The 13,221-nt window shown below is 39.7% G+C and overlaps 1 protein-coding gene across 3 annotated transcripts in view; it reads right to left on the bottom strand.

The window, feature by feature from the left end:
- Nucleotides 1–437: 437 nt before the first annotated feature.
- The window catches only part of LOC117373414 (synaptotagmin-2-like), a 43,600-nt gene continuing 30,816 nt past the window's right edge, over nt 438–13,221 (bottom strand). For 2 of the 3 annotated variants that reach the window (XM_033969428.2, XM_033969431.2), the window contains exons 2-9: nt 11,666–11,887; nt 10,743–10,903; nt 7,852–7,989; nt 7,611–7,778; nt 7,002–7,169; nt 6,577–6,694; nt 6,144–6,277; nt 4,645–5,585 (exon numbers count right to left, since the gene is read on the bottom strand). In XM_033969428.2, coding sequence (XP_033825319.1) covers nt 5,370–5,585; nt 6,144–6,277; nt 6,577–6,694; nt 7,002–7,169; nt 7,611–7,778; nt 7,852–7,989; nt 10,743–10,903; nt 11,666–11,867 — 1,305 coding nt within the window. In that variant the 5' untranslated portion in view covers nt 11,868–11,887 and the 3' untranslated portion in view covers nt 4,645–5,369. Of the gene's footprint in view, nt 5,586–6,143; nt 6,278–6,576; nt 6,695–7,001; nt 7,170–7,610; nt 7,779–7,851; nt 7,990–10,742; nt 10,904–11,665; nt 11,888–13,221 lie in introns of all 3 variants that reach the window. The other variant, XM_033969432.2, reaches the window with a different exon arrangement.

The raw sequence follows: 13,221 nt of genomic DNA, 5'->3' as shown, positions 1-13,221 counted from the left end.
CTCTTCTGCACAATAAGGACCACACGTACACTTAGGGCCCAGTAAGTTAGCATCATGGATTTTTACACTACTGAAATATAACTTCACTGTTTGGTTTGTATGCGTAGAGATCGTTTAACCTATAGTGTGGAATGGTACATGGAAATGAAAATATTTATACAGATAAACAATATCCGCTTAGATATTCTTATTTATTCATGATGTATTAATGTGTTTTGATGCTGCCATAATAAAGTTTTGTTTGCAGCTATACAGTTGCAGTAATTTGGAATTTGAATACCCATTGCGATGCTGTATTTGACTTATTTTTCATATTCATTTTTGGTTCATCACTTTGAGTTTTAGCGATATAATTAGGGAGTAAACATAAAGGATGCACATTATGTTTTTGTTTTGCACTCTGACACATTATGTCCACAGTTTGTAGGTTTGTAGGATTGTTTCTTTATCATGGAAAGCACCTGTGGTTATAGCCATAATGTTATTTTTGGTCACGATTGTATTATTGTATTGATAAAAGTCATATTTTTACAGGTGCTATGAATGTATATGGGTGGTTTTCAGTATTGATTACATGGTGTTGTCATATTGAACCTGATTATTTTAGCTGTATTCATTATGATTGACCTGTAGAATGTTGCAATGTCAAACCCAGTCATGTCTATGCAGTGTATTATAATAAGACATTGTACTGATTAAACACACTCAAAGTCATGGTAATTAAAAGGCCTTTATTTCCTATTTCTTTTTTTGTACAGAACTCGTAGAACACATATGATAAATTGTAATAAGTTTATTTGGTTCCCTTGATAACTTTTTATTATAAGGATCCCCAACGGTTTTGTCCACATAAGGGTCAAGAGGAGTTTGTGAGCAACATTTGTGTCCAGTCAAGGGCTAAAGCATGCGATCCACAGTAGGCACAAGAACTGACAGGAACACACGCACTACGACACGAGACACCAACAAACACAGCGAAACCGCCCCCAAGAGAAAATCATGGAGAAAGAAGAAAAAAAAAACCAACAAAAACAAAATAAAAGTTCAAATAATTTACAATGGGGACAATGTTTGGCAGTATAAAGTATGTCCATGATTTTGTGAAGGCCGGCGTTCCATAGACACAAAGCAGATTGAATGAGAATTTAACATTTTCTATTTAGCATACAGACAAAGACTCAGAAACAGAAGTGTACCCAGAAGTGTCTCAACAAGTTACATTGGCAAAGCATATAAAACAAAACAGCAGACTCGTAAATAGGCTTGTGCAGAAATTCACAATGTGACAATAACCTTGATGTTTCCCTTTTTAACAAAAATATATCCACGTGTGAACCATGCTGCACAGTTTGTAATGCATTTGTGCATTGAGAACGATCCAACCTCACAACCAAGTATATTTCAAACAATATCTTTTCATTATTGTACATATACAGCAATGATGAACACTGTGTCCCATGCAAACTTCCAATGCATCCTAGTGTTTTTTGCACCTTAAAGGGCCTGAACGTCAAACTCCTATCACTCACGTATACGCACTCACTCTCTGCCCCCATAGAACCTCCTGTGGTCATGTGGCTTCAGGTGACCAGGCAGTTTAAACAAGGATAAAAGAATACGACATCTTAAAAATGTGCTCTAGATGTACTTGCATTTGCCTCGCTGCTCAATTGGTCTTTGGAGATTCAAACAGCAAACGTAGGCAATTGCAAAAACGTACTGGCAGTATATATCTACTAATAAAAAAACCCTTGTGTTTTTGAATGCTTCTTAGTGCATCATTTGGTCACAGTCAATCCATTTCTGGGATTCGTTTTATATTGCATCAGACAGTGTGTTATGCAATGCTGGAAGCGTCGCACGTCACACCAAGGATTGTAGTGGCAGTTTTTCGTAACAAAATTTGGCAACTTAATTCAATCTATTCATGCATTTGTCTATATATGTGTGTGTAAAAATTATAGGCTAATGCATAGTTCTATGGGAGGCAAACATGGTGCCACTCCTTAATGTTCAAATTGACTTTCATTGATGGCAGTGCGTTTTCTGATTGTTTTTTATGACTGCTGATGCACTGCTGCAAGGAGAACTTCAAAGAGTGACCCAGTTAGGTTCACAAATTGCACTCAGCCCAACTTTAGAACACACTCTTGAGCAGTTAGTGAGACCTATAATAATAATCATAATAATGTATCAATATGCTATCAAAAACAAAAGCATATACATTACCAACCACGATACTTTAAAGGACATCAACGGCTCGGAAAGTAGAAAAACACATTCGCTCCAATGAATTCAAATGGACTCTGCCCTCCTCCTACTGAAAGGAATGTATGAACATATATATTTATATCTATATATTTATAAGTAGTTTTTTTCATAAATCCACTCTAGCTACTCAGCAGAGCTATAAAGAGTTAGTGCTTAAGTTTTATGGCTTTATCTTATAGATTTATCTTGAATATACACACACATATTATTATCAGTACAGTAAAAGAGACAGCAGTGAGGGGTTTCAGGTTGTTTTGACAGAAGTGTGGGAAAATAGACTAAAAAAGAAAGGTTTCCAAGTCTGAAATTTCAATTTACATAAAGATTCAAAAACATTCCTTCTTTAGTCCTGGCACTATTTATGTCCTCCTACTTATTCAGCATTGCAAATTGACTGTCATAAAATATTAAAGACTTGGATACCCCTCTCTCGCGCATATAAAAACATTTAAAAATAACTTCAAAACTGGTCTTCCCATAAGCACTGAAATCAAATCCATTATGAATTGTGGCAATTAAAACATGTTTTTTGCAGCACAAGTAGTTAGATAGCAAGCATGCGGCTACGTCTTCATCCTACATGAACTCACACATTACTGGACGACACACTTGCTTTTTAAGATTTCTTCAGGCGTGGAAATGTTTCTTGATATTATATTACTCTATATCAGTTTGACATTCACTCCAATGACCCTCATGGAAAATAAATACACATTTGTTTTGCTTTTAGAAAATATACAGTGCATCTTTTTTCCCTTTCGCCGTGTTATTAAATGACAAATGACACCCACATACACAAGATATTTTTGCTTTGTCTCTAAAACATGCTCTTATGTACAGTATTTTGTATAAACATGCAGTATCAACGGGTATGAACTATGTATATAGGCAAAACTACACACTGATGGGTTGCTTGATTGCTTCCATGTTGCCTTTTCCGTAGTGTTGCTTCAAATTAAAGTGTATGCAAAAACAAAATCAGGAAGATGCTCGTTGTAATAATTTAAACAAATACTGAAAAAATAAAACATCCATAAAATTTGTGGTTGACTACATTAGAATCACATTGTCTCGCACACAAACAGTTTTTGCTGTAACACATCGAGTTAATAACTATCTATTAATCCAGATTTGGCGTCACTTTCACACAGAGAATTTCTATCTGAGAGACTTCACAATGTATCAAACCAATTACATTCTGTGTATGCAGCATTGGACTGGAAGGTGTCTCTTGTGTTTTGTTAACAGGAAGCACAACTTCAGTCTCACAACATTTCATCACGATAAAATAAATGACACAGGTTTAAATAAAAACAATGACACCTAGTAGTGCAATTTAATTCAACTGTTTGGTAAGCTGTATAGAAAATACACATGGATCGGTGCCTTCTCCAGTCAGTATAATTGCGATCATTGAGACGAATAATAACTATATGAACGTAAATACAGAAAATAACCTGCTTGTGTGTTAAAATCTGGAACAAAATGTAAAACTTTGTTTATGCTGTACGTCAAAGTAACGATTTAAAGTGCTCAAGTCCAAACTAAATAAATAAATAAATACATAACATAGACGAATGAACCAATGAAGCGAACAACACCGCAAACTGGAAGGCGTCCCTGGTAAGTTGAGAATTGCTTATTTTGTTACTTGGAAGGCTTGTCTCCTTTATGACTGTAAGACGGTTTATAGGGATGCCTTTGAAGTCAAACCCTTGTGTGGAGTCCATGACTAATGGCAGTAGCACTGAACAAGAGAGATATCGGATCTGGAAGAGGCGTAAGGGCGCGAGGTGGCAGACTGCTGTTGGACAAACGTGTTTCTATTCTACCTGCGTGGTTTGGGTCGCAGCCACTTTGCACTGAAACGTCTCTCAATAGGTTGGGTTCATATGATGCCATGTCTTTTTAAAACTGTCCTTAAATTGTTCAATTCAGCTGGAGGGCAAGTATCTTTAGGTTTTCATTGATAGCTTGTTCTTTTCATCACGCTGATATTTTGGCCTTGTTTATGGTTGATGTCTCTGAAATGACTCAGCCAATCCACACAAAACATTTCTGTCCACACAAATGAACAAAAATGAAAGTACTTACTTACCGCCAATGCAAAAACTGATTATTCTATTACGAAGGACTGTCGCCAGTTGAAAAGACTTTAAACCACAAGATTAATCTGGCAATTCTGTGGACCATAACTATAACAAACAATCTGGCTTAACATTTGTGAGCTTTCAGTTTGGATATTTCATTCAAAAACTTGCCTTTAACATGCTGCAATATCGACATCAACACTTGCCCTCCTCCTGAGATTATGACATCATCAAATTCAAGAACGCGAACGCAACCTGTTTCTTAAGGATACCAAAATTTTGTCAATTTGAATGCGACGTCGCTTGTTGAGTGAAGCATCCTAATAATAACTACAACAACCCGTTTTCAAAACAAAGGCATGGATATCCTCTCATCTTTCCTGAGACGAAAGGTGAAAGGTGAACGAATCAAAAAAGGCAGTGTGTTCTCGGTAGCTGATATGTGCCTATCACCTATTGGCTACCCAAATCTAGGAATGTACTTCAACTGAACATCTCTATATGACAACGGCAGGTGAAGATCATGGTGCACCACACACCTACGGAATGGACCTGCTTGTGTTATTTCTCTATCAATATGGCAGTATAAAGCATTATTATTATTATTCATTATTATTATTAAGCACTATTCTAAGCAAACTGTGTCACTAAAGGGAAGGGCTAGGGAGTACAATACGAGTGATACGATGCTGATTACCCTCTGACCTGTATTCTCATGTATGGAACCACAACCCCAATACAAAAATAGATCTAAAGCAAATCAGTGGAGTGTCTGTCCATCCGGTGTCATCTTGGCCAATGACTTCTTACGACATGATTCACTACAGTATTTCCCGTGTATCATGTCTGAGATGAGATCGATGAGAGCTTTCGGACGGGTGATGGAGGGAGTGGAGCGGAGGGCTTGTACAGTAGTGGTGGTCTTCCTCTTGAATACATAGAAGGAGAGGGCTTGATGGGATACGTGGGGGGGGGGATGGGAGGAGGTATGGGGGGGGTCTGTGGAGTTTACTTCTTGGCAGTCAGGGCTGCGAGGGCTTGATCCACCTCCTCCTCGGGCTGCAGGGGGTGCCACTGAGCGATGGGGCGGCGTGGGTTGGCCAGCATGTCGGACCAGTGCTTCAGGCCTGCCCCCGTGGACTTGCTCCCCACCCAAATCTTGCCAATGGCGTCGTTTTTACCTATCTTGTCGTAATCAAGCACTGTGATGACGGCTTGGATTTTCTAGTGGTAGAAGGAAGAAATGGTGAATAAAATAAATGGTCCAAATTATAACTATATAATCCTCATTGCATTATTATTATTATTATTATTTATTTATTTTTTGTTATTTTTTAAGGTACCATACACTTGAACAACAGTAGTTTTACCAGGTGCACTCCTATGTCATTTTTCTGGTGTAGAATATGATGCCTGCTTGAGATGTTATTTTTTTGTTGCCTAGATGTTCCAATATATTGAATTAAACTAATCTATCCCCATGGAGACAAGCATGTGAAGACACCAGGTCAAAGTACAAGTCAGATATCTGGCGGCTGTCACAGTAAGAATGCATAAAAACATCTGTAACTGATTAAATGCCATACTGTGGAATATTTCTATAGATACAAGAAAATGTACATAGTGCACCTTTTGGAAATGCATTCCAAAATGCATTGTGTCGTTTTATTCCTTTGATTAGTGTAGTTTGGTTTAATCTGACAAACTATAATCTATCTATTGTCAAGTTGTAAGTAATTAATAGCATAAAATAAAGGTGTTTTTTTTTTTCCGTAGACTTACCTGCATTTGCTCGAGCGGAATCTCAAAACTGAACGATTCATTGTAATAAGGATTCAACGTGTTCTTTTTCACTGTTGTCTTCTTCTTCTTCAGCCTCTTTCCGTTCTGCAGCAGGTTAATTTTCACATAGGGATCTGCACCATGAACAGAACAGTCATTAGGAGAGTTCATGGAGTGCAATACCTAACTTAGCCAACAGATGGGGCCAGTGGTGAAGTCACGGTAAATCACGCTTGCTGCATGGAAGTACTGCAGCGTCAGCACGTGAGTGGAGCAGGGCTGAGCTCATAGCACCATCCTCCATATAACAGCACCAGTGATAAGCCTAATTCCACTTGAAGCTAAACATGCCTGCAATTTGGTACAGGGATGACAGCAATAACCTCCCTAATAAGATAGTTAAATTGCATTATGTGTCCTCTATACTCTGTACCTGACAGTCCACCCACATCCATTTTCTTCAGGTTTTTAGCCTCCAGAATACAGATGGTGAGCTTTCCAGCGGTGGGCACGTAACGAAGGGAGATGCAAATGTCACCCAGCTTCTCCGGCTGTGGGCAAGAAAAGTAATATGTAGTTTCCTTGTGTCCTGAATATAACAACCTCACATGAGAAGTAGTATATTTCTCTCAAAAAATTAAACAGACATCTAGTCCTATCAATGAAATGAACTGTTCTGTATTAGGCAATTGCAATTATATTGAATGTAGAAAAAAGTAGTCATCCTTTTTAGATGACTGGAGATCAGACATGCCTCTCAGTAACTATGTTAGTCAGGTACAGTATAGAACAGAGAGAGTTACATTACAAACAGCTGTAAAGAACATGGTAATCAGTGATGATGTAACCGTATCTCACCTCTTCTTGGTCTGCACTGTCCAGGTCTCTCCACTCCTCGATGGGCTTGGCCAGGTCCAGTGTGTTCATGGGGATTTTAATCTCCCCAATGACGTCATGTTTGGAGAAGCGATCAAAATCGTAGACAGACATTACCAGGGTCTTCCCTCCCATCTCTTGGAATGGAATCTAAAAAACAGGACAGAAAAATATTTTGAATCCAAAAGTACTTTACCTGTAATAGATTTCTCCTGGAGCATTGGAATAGATGGTGTTTGGGAGACAAAATGGTCTGACCTAATAGCATGCGGCTTCAGCAGATGGGGCTGACTTTGGCTCACTAAAGCAGTCTGAATTGTTTTTACAGAGCTGTGTCAGCAGGCAGGGTGCCCCAGAGGTGGCCCTCTCCTTTAATTTGATTCTCTGCCATATTCTCTCTGTCAAACACCTTCAATATGTCTGCTGCCTTTCATCGCGGCAGGCCAAAAAGGTTAGCACAGAGGAAGTCTTAGCAGCGCCTTTAGAGAAAAAGCACTGAAGCGCACTTAAAAAGGACCTTAAGAAGGACCTGTCTGATATCAAACAGAAGCAGCTGTGACAGTGTGTTAATAGGGCATGCAGCAGACTCACCTTAAAGGTGAAGGTCTCGTTAAACACTGGGTTGAGTGTCTTCTTGTGAACTTTGGTGTCAAACTTCTTCTTTTTGTCTGGAAGCACATACACCTTGACGTAGGGGTCTGAGGTGCCACCACTGTCCATGGAGAGGAGATCGGCCGCCTGCAGGATCCCAACAGTGAGCTGCAGAGAGACAAGATGTGTTTAGAGCCACAGACAAACAGATTAACTTTCTGCATTTGTACTGTAAACTTACCTTGTTCTCCTGGAAGTCATAATCGATAGAGTACTGCAGCTTGCCCAGTTTCTCCTTCTCTTTGACCTCTTCTTCCTTCTCTTCTCCAGGCAGCCCAGGCTCCACATCGTCTTCTTCATCGTCATCGTCCTGTGGTTTCTGCACAGACAGATGGGAGGGAGGGGCGGTGCAGAGAGGGCAGTGAGAGGCCAGTTTTTGGGGCAAGTGCAGCCGTGGGCATCAGCAGTCGGGTTAGTTGCACCTACCTGCCACTTACCACGGCTCACCCAAATGTTACAAGTGCAATTTATTCATCGATGGCCAAGGATGCAACCTGACTTGATTTCACTATTTCTTGGGTGACACCATTTGCTGTTTTGCTTTTCATAAATGTTGCTTGGATTTTTTTGTTAACAATATGTGGTGGAAAGTCTTTTTTAAATAACCAGAAGCAGGAAGCAAGAAGAAAGATGAGAGAAAAAGAATATAAAACAGTCAGTAGGATGCACAGAAATGTAACAAGACCTGCATCAGTCTACAAAACAGTACTCTCAATGCTAGAGGGATCTTCAAGCACTGCCATACAAACTGAAGTATACTAATCTAGAAACCCACTCATAACAAGTGAGTCATAGCAAATAGTTAACTGCAATTGTGCCCACACAGCAGCAAAGACAAGCTAAAGTAAAAGATGAAATAGTTTGTTTCAATAATGCTGCTGTGGCACACTAGTCTCTCTTCAATATCACAGTGGGACGTTCCTAATAACGTGCCATCATCAGCATTAGCTGATGGAGTAACGATGAAGTTAATACACTCCAGACTAGATTATTGCAAATAATTTATTTACAGTTGTTGCCATCTATCTTCCTCATAAAACTCCTTATTTCATTTATTTTGAGGCAGCCCAGATTAATCATGTATAAGCAGCAGTTTGCTCTAACAAACTTTCACTGGGATACTGCCTCATTTCTCAGCATGGCCCATTTTCTACTGCTGTGCTCCTAAAACAGAGAAATTTAACACACATCTTTGTAGGACTGGCGTGTGCTGCAACTTACTTTTAGCTAGAAAAGAACAGAACTCACACACGCGCACACGTAGTATCTACATGCATGCTTGAGCATGCCCACGCGCTCATACGCTCTCATTCACACTCACTGATAAAGTTGTCTTTATTCGTGGCATTCTCTATCTTTGAGGTGCTAATGCTTTTCATTCATGCATGCCAGGCCACACAATGCAGTATTCAAAAAGACATTTCTCTGTGATGGCAAATGTAAATGAATTACCCCAGAATGCCTGGGAATGTGTTTGCAATATTGTTAACTGGAGACAGATTTTTGTTCAGATTCAAAAATTCTGTGCGCATCCAAGAAGGCTTCATGCTAGACTGAGCTTAATTTAATTTCAGTGTTAAGCTGGAGATGCGGTGTGTCTGAACATGCATCCACCCTTTGACTACATGGAGTGAATCACATGATGTTAAAGCTTAAACAATGAGTTAAGATGTCATAGGCTGAGGGTGGGCTCGTGTCCTGACACACCGTTTCCCCTCACTCACACTTCTGCTTTGATTCAGACTTTCACCAAGTATCTGCAGCATGGGTCATCCAGGAACGTTACTCTCAAGTCAAGTTGTGGCCATTCAATGATACCTACTGCAAGGGCATATGCTGGTCTTTGTCAACATCATCTTTCTCATGTAGTGCAAGTGTTTGGATGAAGGTAAACATTGTGACAGCAGGAATTTCAGTAAAGGCTGATCAAGATCATTGTCAGTTTTAGAATATAAATAAATATATGTTAAGTGGTGAAAGTACAAAATGAGTAAGTTTATTTGACAAATGCCCAGCTTATCCCTTGCACATGCATGTTAGTGATTTCTAGTGAGTTGCTGAGTGCACTCGTCATTCAAAGGGTCAAAGGATGAATTTCATGTTCATTTGGAAAGGTCTATTCTGCAGGATTTTAAGGGGCAGAAATGACAAACTCTAGAAAGATTCAAGACATAGCAGTTGGTGCAGCATATCAGTTCAGTGGATTTGCGAAGCAGCTGATTTGCTCCCATAGATTCCTCAAGCACCCACAGCACCTAAGCTTGCAAAGAACTAAGGAAGCCATAGCACTCATAGTCATAGTCATTGTCATCATCAACACCAAACCGCAATCCATCCAACCCTTCCAAGACCAAGCCCCAAGACCTCCACCCCCATTCACTGCCCCCCCACCGGCCCGGGTCTGCGCTTACACAGAGAGGCCAGAGAGGGGCGCTGCGTGCTGTCAGACCTACCGTAGGCCAGAGCGGTCCATCACAGTCAAGATACACGGAGCACACATAAGACATAAAGCAGGAAGGAGGAAGAGCAGAGACAAAGGAAGAAATTGAACTCACAACAGACACCAAAAATACGGGTTATCACAACAAATGCAGTCAGCTACACTGTCGGGAGTGGCGGAGAATAACAGAAGAGCCAATTGGATCGTTTGAAGTTTTAAAATAACTCTTCTTTTATGTACTGTGTTTTAAATCATCGTGTTATCACTTTGACAGGCTAGACAAAAGCATGGGATGTACTACTTATTTTCATAATTACTCTTAATTATCTCTGAAAGCTATTGTTTACCTATGTGAATAAATCGTGCCATTCTCCACCATCACCCCAAAACACAATAACGTTAACGACAAATACATTAAAAAACTTAACAAAACATGAAAATGAAACTTGTAAAAAAGACGCTGACTGCATTATAAAACTCTAAAAAAAAAACTAAAAGAATGTAAAAATCAACGTAAAACTGCCGATCTTCTTCTGACAGCTGTTACATAATAGGCCAGTATGGAGGTTAGCGTTGGCATGGCAGCAGCAGGTGTAGACTCCGGCCACTGCCTCGCCCCCGCTGGAACGCACCTGTCCGCCCGTCAGGTTCTTCATGCCCATGTCACCCTTTCCCTTCTTGCCCTTCTTGTTCTTCTTCTTCTTGCAGCAGCACTTCTTGATGACGCAGAAGCAGCACGTTACAATTAGCAGAGCAGCGACGACAGCGATGGCGATGATGGCCCATGACGGGACTGGGGAGGAAAAGGAGAGATCGGGGTTTAAATGATTTTTTGGAGTCGTACATGAAGTTCAAAGGGTTTGGTCGCTAGACACATGCTAAGCTCTGACTCAGCTTGCGTTTTGAGATTGACTCACCACTTCCTGACGTATATTCTCCATTAAAAGCCAACTCTAATGTTTATATAATGTTGTTTTTCATTCTAGAAAAAGTAATTATAAATATATGTAGTAGTGCTCAGCTATAGTAGTTTTGTTTCCCTTATATTCAGTGGCCACAGTCATATAGCATCAGAAGTATATTTCATATTACCTGTCCTATCCATAACTACCTTACCCAGGATTTCATCGAACATTAGGCCATGTATATCTCTGATTTTGGCTTTAAATAGTCTGGGCTTAGATCTTGTGGTACTCGAAAACCCAAATATTATAGTTTGAGAACCACTGGCTAAAACATAACCACATTAATCACTTACTTCCTACTTGGACTAATACTGATTAATGAATGTATATATGGGGAAATTGTTTGACATTTCACCAACCGATCATTAAACCTACTTCCTGTCATGTCCTCTGTCACATATATTTAGTGAGAGGCGCAAGGTTAGCAATTAGTTTGGGTGAAAATTAGATTTAGCCACCATTAGGAAGGCCAAGCTAGGATCAATACTGAATAAAGGCATTATGAGGTAGCCTGCAGTCCAAGAGGAAATCCAATTCCAAAATCATCGCTTAAAGCCAGCTCAATAAAGTTTGGTTGATTGAAAACTCACGTGGGATTTTGTCGATTTCGTTTAAGAATTTGTTCTTAATCTCATCAAAGGCGTCATTCTTGGTGCTGACTTGTTCGGTGGAGTTGTTCTCCGCGGCGACCATAGCCACAGGAGCGGGAGTCACCTCCGGAGCACCGGCACCTGTGGGCTTGGCGGCACCCACAGGCGTCGTCTGGTGCTTGAACAAGTTCCACTTCGTCATTTAGGCTGCACGCACAGTCCCTGCAACAGACAGAGCAAAGATACACTCCAGTGAGGCCGATAAAATGATCATTAAGTTGATTAAGGATCCACCGGTGTGCTATGAAATCATCCAATTTATAGCCAGGCATTGGAAAGAGGATCTAATAAAACATTTTAGGCCTAGAGTTAACAACTTAGAAAAAGGCAATGTCATTATTTTACTCTGAAAAGAAAAAAGGCAGTTTTGTGATAATCTTGATTGAGAGAGACGATTGAAAACACACTGCCGAAAAGATGATCATACACCCATTATGTACATTAAATGATTTTAAAATGACATTTAAATTACCCAAACTTTCTTTTCATAAAAAGGACTAGAAGCAGAAAAATCCAAGGCAAGGATTAATGATGTAAAGCCCCCGAAGAAGACCGCCACAGTCAACAACACGTCAATCTCTCCACAAAATAAAGGATTCCTACCTATTTCTGTCAATGTGCCTTGGTTTTTACTTTTTACTTTACTCTTTATGAAAAGGCAAGTGAATCTATTCATAGTAGTAAACTGTAGACTGTACTCTACTTTCTTTTGAAGAGTGTCAAACCACTGTTGTATTATATCAGGTACAACTGTTTTGGGGCATAGATTATATACAATTGGAGATTCTTCCATCTAAGATTGTGACGATTATCACTCATTACCCTAAAGTGGACATTTATAATCCTACTCAGTTAACTGCAAAAAACAATTAAGCCTGACATGCTCATATGTGTGGCTGGCCATATATGTTCTTCCCCTGGTCAGACATGTGAAGTGATGGCTTGGATGTGCCCTTGGGATGTGTTGTGCGAATGTCTTTAAATGTCAGACTGGTGATTAACTGGTTTTAGTGCAAGCTGGACCTGCTCACGCCCTTCTCTGTTAGAAAAGCCCGTGGCCACTGTAACAATGATACAAATTGAATGAATTGTGTAACTGGGTCCTATAGTAGTTCATAGTAGTGGATAATGTCTCTGGAACACGATTTATGATACAATCCTTTTTCCCACAACACCATTAGTGTGGGCTCATTAACCCATGAACACAAATGAGAAAGAAATAACTGTGGTAGCTTTTAACAGCACCGAGCTGCACCTCCACTGAACAGAGAAGCCATATTGAAAATAAAACAGGCAACATTTTAGCATTCATAAAGTCCATTAAAACATTTAAGTTCTTATGATTCTGCTGGTATATCGCTGCAGCTAATGCTAACGACTTGTATAGGATTATGAACATGCTCATTAAGTGTGCAGAGAATTGAAACCACTAATATTAGACTAACAAAGTGGTATCGCAAATGTCAAGTTTTCACAAAAATAAAATAAATGCAGCT

This window comes from Periophthalmus magnuspinnatus, chromosome 7 (genome assembly GCF_009829125.3).
Source record: "Periophthalmus magnuspinnatus isolate fPerMag1 chromosome 7, fPerMag1.2.pri, whole genome shotgun sequence".
Lineage (NCBI taxonomy): Eukaryota > Metazoa > Chordata > Actinopteri > Gobiiformes > Gobiidae > Periophthalmus > Periophthalmus magnuspinnatus.
The sequence above is the reverse complement of the archived record's forward strand: the minus strand, read 5'-3'. Positions and strand labels throughout refer to the sequence as shown.